The sequence below is a fragment of the Branchiostoma lanceolatum genome, chromosome 2, assembly GCF_035083965.1.
Source record: "Branchiostoma lanceolatum isolate klBraLanc5 chromosome 2, klBraLanc5.hap2, whole genome shotgun sequence".
In the NCBI taxonomy this organism is placed as follows: domain Eukaryota; kingdom Metazoa; phylum Chordata; class Leptocardii; order Amphioxiformes; family Branchiostomatidae; genus Branchiostoma; species Branchiostoma lanceolatum.
In genome coordinates this window covers 25,929,353-25,940,755 of record NC_089723.1, presented here as the reverse complement: position 1 = coordinate 25,940,755, position 11,403 = coordinate 25,929,353, and the positions used below count along the sequence as shown (strand labels likewise).

General features: G+C 42.1%; 1 protein-coding gene across 1 annotated transcript; it reads right to left on the bottom strand.

The window, feature by feature from the left end:
* Positions 1-9,419: 9,419 nt before the first annotated feature.
* On the bottom strand, positions 9,420-11,397 carry LOC136428223 (rab-like protein 3). Its single transcript, XM_066417563.1, has 3 exons — positions 11,184-11,397; positions 10,876-10,939; positions 9,420-10,475 (listed from the first exon to the last, which is right to left on the bottom strand). Exons 1-3 carry the CDS (start codon positions 11,341-11,343, stop codon positions 9,986-9,988), a joined length of 714 nt encoding a protein of 237 aa, XP_066273660.1. The 5' UTR covers positions 11,344-11,397; the 3' UTR covers positions 9,420-9,985.
* Between the last annotated feature and the right edge of the window lie 6 nt (positions 11,398-11,403).

The following is an 11,403-nucleotide window of genomic DNA, read 5'->3' as shown; positions in this document are numbered from 1 at the left end:
AAGGCTCTAGAATTTAAACCATTTTATCCCAAGTTTCCACGTTTTTATGTGTGCGTGTGCTTCCTTTTTACACGCGTCTCTTTCTGAGAAGAGTTGATAGCAGAATTCACGTCATGTGTATCTTTATAAGACGCTAAGTTTATTGTTAGTTTACGTACCAAACTTTCGAACGACATTAGCCAAGCCCAACCAAGCTAATCTCTAGAAGAAACGGTTCGAAAGCTCTCCACACTGTATAATAAATAATATTGGAGAGGCGACTGTGATAAATTTTACCTCATAAAACAAACTTAAGGACTGTCTTTCACCTGCGGAATGACGGATGACACCCAGAAGGACTCGGTATCGGGTAGTAAACATCCCTCAAGGATTCATTTAGACTTTCAGAGTCGCCACATCGTAAATGTTGTTGGGAGAAAAGTGTACAGGTTTTCTTTAGACAGGCGTAAATATTGTAGGGCGAGGGGATCGTTGAAAATCGGGGTCGAATGAGTCTAATGATACGTGTATTCTAGAAAAACGGTTCAAAAACCTGAATTTTCATCTATTTCATTTGACCAGCGAACACATTTTTATTCTTAAAACAGTGTTAGAAGTAAGTTCCATTTCATGTCCTTATGTCTGTTGAAAAGCATATACCAGGTAATTTGTATCTAATATATACATTCTCTTCTATTCTGACGATTTCATTTGATATGAAAATAAAGTGGAAACGAATCAACTCAAGTGATACCCCCGTTCTTTACTCCCCGAATGATTCGAGAGGAAATTTTTATCATCAAACGTATCCCGTTTTTTCGTGCATCAAGAATTTAGGAAACTTGATGTATGTAGAAGAGTATCCCTCACACAAGAAAAGTTTCCCTCACACAAGAAGTCACTTCAACATTTCATTCAAGTGGACCGTACTTTATACTCCAAGGTGTTCCATCTGTCAAAATGTTAAAACTTCCACGTCCTCATAAGTTCCGCGTAACAAAAAATCTTACCATTATGTTACATGACATAAGGCTTATTTTACACTGTGAAGTTCTGGCGTTTATTGTCAGAGAGTTATTGGTTGTGTTGTTTTGTAAGTATCTTGAAAAGTTGTTACGGTATACAAGGTTCAATTTATAATCTACTCCATGGAACTCCAAGTGTGAGTTGAGACTAATAGTTTTTTTTTACCGCTACTTCTGTCTCTTTGCCGCTAAAGCTATCAGCGGTAATATACTCTGTGCAGGTGCTAAGTTCTGTTCAGGCAGACACTTTCCTTGACGTGTATTTATTTTGGCTGGTGACACTTCGCTTGTTGTACCAAGCATGCAGCCCCGGTAACCTCGCGTGTCACGCCAACGGGCCAAGTTTGCCTGGAACGTGAGACCCCTGAGGGGCCCGGGGGGCTGCTGGGGGGAACACGGCCCACCCTCTCTCACCGCAGATGGGAAAACAAAGGAGCATCACCTGTTCCGAACTTGAGCAAATCCGTCAACACGGACCGTCTTAAAACGAACGTTAGTGCCGTGCTGGTGGGCCGGCGGGCAGCGGGGACGTGTCGGGTTGCGGCGGTCGGGCTCGGGGGTGAGCGCCCGGGATCAGGAGAGATCCGTTAAGCCGGCACTTGGACCTGACCCGAGGGTCCTCCATGTTTATTTTGCTCACTGCCGGGACAAAAGAGGGTTCCTCAAGCCAGCCAGGAGGGGAACTTTGATACCCTAACCGTGCCGTGCCATTCCGCGGACTCACCCCAGGTGGGAGAACCCCAGCCACAAGTCAAACACCTGGTCAAGAAAACTCCACAACGACACGTAATAAAGTCCCTAAACACCTGAACAACAGTGTCTATAACTCTAGTATAACCGTTTCCAGTACGTACGTTCTACTGTTAAACGTCTTCACTACACGCTAAGAACATGTTGCATCATCAGTGCATCTTCGCCATCTTAACAATGGCCACACAGAAATACCGTTGCACCTGCGTTCAGAAATGACAAAATAAGACAGAAATCATTCTTCTTATTTCTCTCAGGTCTGAAGAAAAAATATAACAAACGAAAAGGAGATGATTTCAAGACATTTTAAGACAACTATTTCGTTTCACCGGACTACTTTCTTCTCCCTTTGTTTTGTTCGACATTGTTTTGAATTTACCCTAAAGGTGACAAAAAGTGAAAGCTTAGCAACACCTGGGGTCATAGGTGAAACAGGTGATATTTTGACAATGGAGATGAACCATTGAAATAACATTTTTGCCTGGAGGTCACCCACAAAGAACTTAAGCGTGCCGCCTTTTTTAGATGTTGATTTGAAAGGTCGAGGACTTCGATGTAAAAGAAGATATGTCATCGGCCAGGTGATTCAATTTTTAGGGGTGGGATGGGGGGGAGGGGGTGTCCAACAATTGATAGCTGATCGCAACCTCAACTGTCCTAAATTCATGATCACGATGAAAACTCTTCATTCAGAAACAAAAGTTTGCTTCATGTTTATACAGATTGATAAATAAACCTTTGAAAACTCACACAAGTTTTATATACATATTTATGACTGCTTGTATTGTACAACTTAACGTATAGAGGCAGACAAACTTCGGAGCAGCATTGCATCACACTACATAGTCTAGATGGTATAAACTACACAAGATATGGTACAAATGAACAAGCAAAAATACCACAACTTTAACATTGTAACTCGGTAAACTACGTTAACTAATGATAAAATCGAACCTTTAAAGCACTTGTCTGATCAAAATGATAGAATTAGCAAAAATGATTTAAGTGATTGTTGTATGACCGGCTCATTTCATCTACAGGTACAAATGAAACGATTTTCGTAATCTAAATATGAACAACACAATATGCGCTATTTATCATATAGCAGAAATCATGTGTATTTGTAGAATTATGCTATTTTCACAGAAATATTGAGAACGTTTAATTAGCAGATGTGCTATTTTGATCAGTGCCACGTTAATATCCACGTTATGGATTATATTTCTTTCCCATATTCCACTTTTCCATAACGCATACTTCATTCCACTTTGTTGACAGCGTTGAACATGAATAGCTACTACATCGCAAGAAAAACGGCACTACAACTGGCATCTTTACGACAAACAGACGACAGAGGTAAGAATTTGTAGCTTGCCTTATGGAAAACCTTAACACGACCAGAAAATTACACATAAATCCACAGAAAAAAAAACAGTTAAAGATCCAAACGACTTGATAATATATACTGGAAGCCTTTTAGTAGAACGAAAAAGAAATCTACATCTCATGCACACAAACGTTAAGTTTGATCTTATTATACAACATAACGAAAGGAAAAAGGAAGTACAAAGATAAGACACAAATATGCTACTATACATCAACTTTATTTCTTCACACGTGCAAATATATACGGCATGATAATATAAATCAACAAACTAAGTTAACTGATTAGTTTAATCCGAAACAATTTTGCAAGAAATTCCTAACAGTGTGGGAGTTGTTGAAAGACGAGTTCATAATTTGCGGAGATTGAAAGGTACAAATGGATGATAATGGGAACAGCATGTAAGAGACATTCCAACAGAATAAAACTATTCGGTTAGGCTAAAATTCAATTTCCGTAGGGACATACATTACATGCCAGGGATACTCAAACAGGACCACACTCTCAACTAGTTTATAATTAGACACTACGATTAGAACGAAAGCTTATCTGCGATGGTAGATAACGTTTTGTGAAGTTTTAAGCTTTTAGTCCAAAACATGTTTCCGGAATGTTGACGCATGTCAGAAGCTAAAGATCCGTGTAGTCAAGTTTCTATGTGTAGGACAAAAAACTTTAAAAAATCACAATACACTCTAGGACCATCTGTTAAATCTTTAAATTCTAAATCTTGACAGGTTTGACACAATTGAATCTGATCGTCTTTAAAAAAGGTTTCTGTAAACAGTTTGGATACCAATTATGCAATACCTGTTCAATATGAACATCATTTCCCAACCGACAAAAACTATATTTCATATAGTTTCTCTTGTCTATTGTCCTTTGTCTACCAAATTTACACCAAAAGGTTTGCTACAGAAACATATTTTAGTTGAAGTTGTGGCTGGTTAAGTCGTTGAAGAACAGATGCACACATAATGCACAGCGGACTGTCACCAATGTGCCGTTTTTCATCTTCATAATTTCCCAGGATTCACCGCAGCTGCTACAGTTGTTCCCAGCAGCTGTTTTATTGAATACTGTGAGACACTAAATCATCTAACATGAACGGTTTGTTTTTAAAAAGTCCAACTTTTCAGATCTTCTCTCTCAATAACTGCTCTTTACAAGTCTACCAGCTATGATTTTTCTCAATTTTCTGGAAATGTGTCCGGCGGAAGACGTTAATTTTACAAAATGACAGCTAAACAATACGACCTAAAATGTCACCTGACCCTGAAAAGATTGTCAAAATTTTGCAGATTTTCTCACAAGTCTACAAAGTACTTTTTCTCTCCAGTTTCGAAAAATGTGTAAGCAAACGACTTGCATTGACAATATGACAGCTGAACAATATGATTGCAATTAGCGGTACAGACTACTAGTACATATGGCACAATGTCTGCCGCTGTACTTCATGTCTAACATTAAGTACTGTAGACAAAACTTGCAGCTAGAGCAGACTTTACAGGAACACTTTTAAAGATGAAGGTAAGGTTGGACTCCTAAATGGTAGGCACCTCCCCCTCCCCTACCCCTGTGCCCCTATCGCCCCATCTTTGTTTAGACAAGGGCGCGGGGATTAGACCTGCTCGACTGTTTTATTTCAAACATGAGCTTGACAGGGTAAATAACGGTGTGGGTGATGGCGTGACATGTAGGGCTGTACCTACCCCGCCTCCCCGAGGAAACCTGACCTAACCTCGATAAGGACATCACCTGAACGGCTTCTCACCTGTCGTCTTACAACTTCTAGTGGCCGACTTACACTAACAAAACATCATCCATCTTAAATCTTACTACAATTACTGTGCAAAGAATGCATTATGCAAACGACATGTCCTTTGGGACCACTTTTGCTGACCTTAATGTTAAACTCCTTAAGTTAAGTTGGTTTGTTTCAGCATCCTTTCCTGAGTTGTCCCTTTTCGACCTCTCGCTTTACATTTTCGTTGGCCCAAGAAGTCTGGATGGCAGGCTTCGTCAACTTCGCACAATGGCTTAAGATAATTCTGGATGTATAAATCACTTCGATTTGTCCACCAGCGACGAAAGAAACGTGTCGTTTTCACTTGATACCATTTGTAAACTTGTTGTCTGTCTGATAGCCTGGAGGTAGTTAATTACGTAACTTGCTGGGCCCTCCCCCTAAAGAGGAAAAGTCTACGTTAATCATCTAGCGCACATCTTTCTATGTAGTTCCTAAGTCTTCCTTTTGTATATAGAGCGAGGTTAATTCCCAGACTTCTGAACTCAGAGGTGGTCATGGCTTGACACTGCTCTAAACCGTGTAACAGGATAGCTTGTGGACGGGACCAATTCACCTGCCTCGAGCCGCTATAGGTTAGCAGTGGCCCGGAGACGTCAGGCAAACACGCCCCTGTATCGGCGTGTGTCTCAGTCTACTGACACTGAAAAGCCACCTGGCTATTTACCCAGCTACCGGGCTTGCCGACCCGTCTCTACTGTTTGTGTTCTATTCAGCGGTCGAGTGGGAAAGTTGGAAGAGTCATAAAGGTCTCCACCATAAAGGGGCCCCTAGAGAAAGGTCCATCCACGGAGATAACAGACATAACTCCTTAAGAAAAACTGGAGAAAGTTTGGATGTATAAAAGACCACCTAGAAGAACGATGGTCACACCTGTGAAAGATGTGTTGCTAGAAACACACCCACGTACGTGTTAAGAGGAGAGGTACAGGTAAAAGGTATGCCAAAGACAAACCAAAGAGGCGGTTAAATCTAATGGGACCTTTGCCTCAGTAAAACCACAAATATGTCCAAAGTCACTCCGGTGTATTCAGGGTCACAGAGGCATTTCTTTCACACCCAATCAACGCGTGAATGGAGGCTGTCCACCGTGAACGAGGTAGTTTACCTGGCTTTTGTTCCAGGTGTTTTCTCTAGGTGTTCTCTTACCTGTTCCGTGACAGACAGAGAGCCCAACACCTGCGGGTCAGGTACGAGCGCATTGTGAGCGCTTAAACAGGTGGTTTAGGTGGAAGAGGGGGACTTTGTCAAGGTCAATCGACAAGGTCAAGACAGATTGTACGGGAAATGGACAATTTTCAACAACGGTTTGCATTCCAGCGCTGCAGGTCAGTTAGGAAATGCTACAAACACCATTCCACAAAATAACATATACACACCGACGTCATCAACGGATAAACAACTAAACGAACGGAGAATCCTTGTTTCTCGCCAACACCTTTAATGTTGAGGATCCTGGACGCATGTCCCATAACTTAAGTTGCACCTGTCAGACAGAAGATGGTTTCATGGCTACAGACAAACTGATACGCATGTGAAAATATCCAGACCAACACTGGCAATATGTATGTAAGCTATCAACAATACCCTGAAAATTATATGACACTTAGAATGATATCACAGATATGTCGAAAAGCATTCGCCATAACATTACTTTATAACCATATAGATATATTTTCTCAAAATATGCTTCTTTTTTCAAGCGCCCTAAGATGTAAATTAACAAAATAAAAGATAGATGTAAATTAAAAAGAGTATCTTTACGAATAGAATAGAAGAAACTTCTAATTCAAAACAGCGCCAAGCGCTATCATATTGCCGCATTGTTAATGCAGCTATGAAGTGATCCTCCATACGGTGAGATTTGTGAGATTCTCTCTCGCCCCACCACACCCATTCTGGTACGGAGCGTGTTCATTGTTTCATCGGATCGTCCCCTGTCGTAACCAGACATTAAATCGCCCATAAAAGGACCCCATATCACAGTCAACCCGGCGAAATCACCCCATCTTTCACAGCCGCGCACTTATCAGCATAACATCCCGCCATATCGGTAATATAGCTCGCCATGACAGAATGATATGCACAGCCGTGTCATTGTCATATCTCATGTTCATAACATTACCTTTGCTTTTCTAGCCACCGCGTCTTCAGGGTCCGCCGGCCGGACGGGAAAACTGGCCTCTTCTTTGGTAGGAGGCGGAATTTTACTTTCTTCCCGCGGAATTGTCAGAAAAAAACAGCCCAAATGTCTCTCCGTCAATATGAGATAGCGGGGAGCGACTGTCGCGGAACGACCATACGCAAATGACATGAGAACGACAATGACAAGGAATTCAATTCTCTTAAATGCTTTCCCCGCCCAGGAAGAAGCACATTTTACTACAGTGTTTTCCCTCTTTAATTCGGGGAAGCTTGGAGAGAAAATAGTCCCCGTTTGGGGAAGGTGTAGAAGGCGAAGTGGATGTCGACCCCAACTGCATGCGCCACAGACATGGTGACATAGCTGCCCTTGTCAGGGCGTGGCACAGACTGGGGACGGCTCTGTGAAATGGCAGACTGCAGAGGGACCTATTATCATAATAACCCTCTGGTCCGGCCAAGGTAGTCCAGTTCACGTATCAAGGACGACCTCTAGCGATTAAATATGGAACTGAAAAGCGTTAGTTTCTGTAGATGCTGCGGAATTCAAACGAAATTTCTTCCAAAACTAATAAGCTGAAAAATTACTCGTTGCCCATGACAGTCGAAGGCTTGTGCAACTACCTCTCCAATGCAACGGACCACCACTGAGTGCTTATATTGCTGTAACCAACGTTCATTAAACAAAGATGTCTGTAATACTGTATCTACACTAAGTATTGGAGGCCAAAGGAAGTGTAAGTGTTTTACCATAAAGTGTAAAAGTTTGACCAAAGTAAAGCCGAGTCTCCCGTCTTTCAAACCGTAGCTGAACAAAATTATACATGGCTACAATTTGCCATACAGTTATGAACTGAACTGAAATACCAAAATTGGAATTCAAAGACCGATTTGAACTGTTGTTACAGGTAGCTACAGTTTATAAGCCATTCGGCAACATCTTGACAGGCTGAATAAAAGTTCTAAACGGGTACAATGCGGCTCCGTGTGTCTTACTGAGGGATGACTGCGGTGAGATAGATGGCGGTTAGCTGAGGAATGAGTCCACTCTTCTTTACACAAAGTTGAGCTGTTGTTACAGGTAATTACAGTGAATAAGGCATTATTTTCGGCAACATCTTGACCAACTCAGCAGCTCACGTGTCAAAAGCGCCATCTAGCGACCTGCACTTGAACATGGCATGCTCGATCAGGACTTGACATGCTACAATTTTGAAGAAGTAGTAAAGGGAGGAAGGGAATATCCTTTTGATATTGCTCTGCAGAGTAGTGCAGAGTGGGGAAGGTCCTTCAGAACTAAGGCTGGGGAGGGTATAGGATAGTACAATGTGGGGGAAGGTACCGGTCCTTCAGCACTAAGGCTGGGGAGGGTGTAGGATAGTGCAAGATGGGGATGATCCTTCAGCAATAAGGCTGGGTAGGGTATAGGATAGTACAGGTTGGGGGAAGGTCCTTCAGCACTAAGGAAAGGGGAGGTACAGGATAGTGCAGGGTGGGGATGGTCCCTGAGTACTAAGGCTGGGTACAGGGTGGGGATGATCCTTCAGCACTAAGGAAAGGTATAGGATAGTACAGGGTTGGGATGGTCCCTGAGTACTAAGGCTGGGAGGGTACATTATGGTAGCAGAACAGTGTTTATCCGTGACCCCTCAAGTCCATGACGTGGTGGTAAAAAAGTAGTGCGACAAAAATTGAACACTTCATAGAATTGTTTCTGGTGAAAGGTAGTGAGGCATGAACAACTATGGTAGTATAATGAGTCAGCTCTTAGATTGTATGAATAAGATTGTGAAGTTTGCCCATTCGATGTATAAATGCGCATGATTGCGTATACATGACAATACTGAGACCCTCCCCAGCCTTACAGCTGACTGTCCGGGTGAGTTGGCTGCAGTTCCATTTGACCTCCACATGACCCCATTCAAAAGAAAGCATCAATTCTTAAAAACACAACTTTTGTTTTCAGTTATTTTGTAGAGTGTACCCTCAAGTTAAACATATCTAGTTGTTGTGCTTCTCTTGTACACCCAACTATAATCTTATCTGCGTAGATGTGAGTCAGTTTGTGGTCCTTAACTATAGAAATCCCTGCAAAATACTGTGTTCTGCTACCTTATAGTACAGGGAGGGGAAGGTCGATCAGTACTAAGGCTAGGGAGAGTACAGCATTGTACAAGGTGGGGGTCCTTCAGCACTAAGGCTGCAAATGATTCTGTAATAATTATGGTTAGAACATGTCCAAAGAAACAAAATTCAATTTCTTTTTTTCACATTACGTAACAGCTAACAATGGTTATCAGAAAACCGCTTCAGTGACACAAACTATATAGTCTCCATTTAAATTATGCCTTTATTCCTGAGGTACCATGTTTATGACAATGTCAAACATATCAGAACATCTGCATATGAAACAGTGTACATCCCACTATAGGACATGTGCTGTTGAACAATGTCTTTTGAAACAATGGAGGGCACTGATATATTCTGAGTCTATGATATTATCAGTAAATAAATCCATTGAACCATGCATGTTACTACTTACGTTAGTAACGGTTAGTATACAACATTACACATTACACCAACCAAAGACATCTATGTCTGTCTTGAAATGCCCATATAATGTGCTTTGCCATGTTAGCAGTGCTATTCACAAGAGGTTACCTTGATGGATCGGAGAAAAACTGTATCCTGGCAAAAATATATCAGGTAATGTGTCTTACTACAAGTTCTACACAAATAAGATATGATTATTCAATATACACATACAGTAATTAAAAATATGTTGGCACATATTAAAACTGACATACATTTTCTATCAATCAATGTCACAGCTATATCTGGATCCCGGTTTGATGTCAAAATCAAAGAACTACTCTTTTTGACACAAGTATGTCTCCTTCAGTCCAGTTTTTCCTGCAGAAATGTTGGGCTAAAAGTCCTTGTCATGGACGGTGGTCGTCTGCGTTCTTGAGACCCTAGTCGTCCCCTTGTGTCCGGCGTGTAGTATCTCTTCTCCACCACTTTGTCGAAGAACCTGCTGAGCTTCACGGCGTTCGTGGTTCCCGCCGCGAGGTGTTTGTTCTGCATACAGTCCAGGTTGATGAAGTCTGCGCGGCACTGTCCCGCCACGGACGAGCTCCGAGACAACACCTCCTCCAGGTTGTTGTCGGGAATGCGGTCCATCTTGGTCCCGATCACGAGCACCGGGAGTTGGTTCTCCGAGAACACCTCCTCGTCATAGTCCAACTCCCCGTTGGTCTTCTTCCTGGCATCCTTGTTCAGGACCTCGCCCAGCCACCGGCGCAGGTTTGACTGAGACTTGCGATTGGTCAGGTCATGCACCAGTATGAGGCCGTGGACTGAGTTGAAGAACACGCTGTGACTCAAACTGGAAAGGCAGTGAAGGGAACATGAAAAAGTTTGTCAATCATACAACAAAGATACAACAGGCCTCTGTACAGTTACTCATTTTAGCAGCTCTTTCTAAATGTGACCATATCTAATTAACTGCTTAATTATAGAAGCCATTATATCATGGATGTAAAACTAGGCTGGCAACAGTAGTGGCACAGTTTCAGTACTTGATACAATAAAACCTAACCTAAGTACTGTAGTTAGATAATGGATAAGTTGTTGGTTTGAAGAGACCAATAACTTGAAATGATGATGGGGCAACCCGGCTTTTGATTCAGGTTGTCGCCTGGGCAACCTGGCCGAAAAAATGTATTTCAAGCACTGGTTTGAGTCTTCATAAGCAAGGAAGTTAGATGAGGTGAGATGTTATGCACCTGTGGTTGATGGAACCTCCCACGTCCCACAGCTCCACACAGAACGTCTTCTCGTGTGGCGTCCCTTCTCAAGCGGACATGTGGAACAGATAAGACATAATTTAGATATCTCACCAAGACTCAGTTAAAAGGTTTAACCTTATATACTGGTACTAAGTAGGTACATTATGTATCAGTTTGGCACATGAGAACACGTAAAAAAGTTACAGAGAGTTAAAAGATCTACTACATACATAATGTCACAGGCCAACAACAAAATGTTGTCTGAGGTGGGAGGGGGGCGGAATCGTACGGTGAAACATCATTACCTTCTCGATAATCGTGCAGTTTGACGTCTACATTGCACCCTATCGTCCATGCAGAGTTCCCCATGGCTTCTCCCTGGGATATCAGATGTACAAGAGACGACTTCCCCACCCCAGAATCGCCAAGAACAAGAACTTTGACTTTTTCTACTGGTACCGCCATCTTGAATGAGAGGAGGGTGTTGAACCGAAAAACCGAACACCGGTTATCATGCTTTTCTTT

Coding starts and splice junctions, on each gene's coding strand:
- LOC136428223 (XM_066417563.1), bottom strand. CDS start 11,343: ATGGCGGTACCAGTAGAAAAAGTCAAAGTTCTTGTTCTTGGCGATTCT. Junction 10,940..11,183: donor ACTGCACGATTATCGAGAAG/GTAATGATGTTT, acceptor CCGCTTGAGAAG/GGACGCCACACGAGAAGACG. Junction 10,476..10,875: donor GGAGGTTCCATCAACCACAG/GTGCATAACATC, acceptor CTGCCTTTCCAG/TTTGAGTCACAGCGTGTTCT.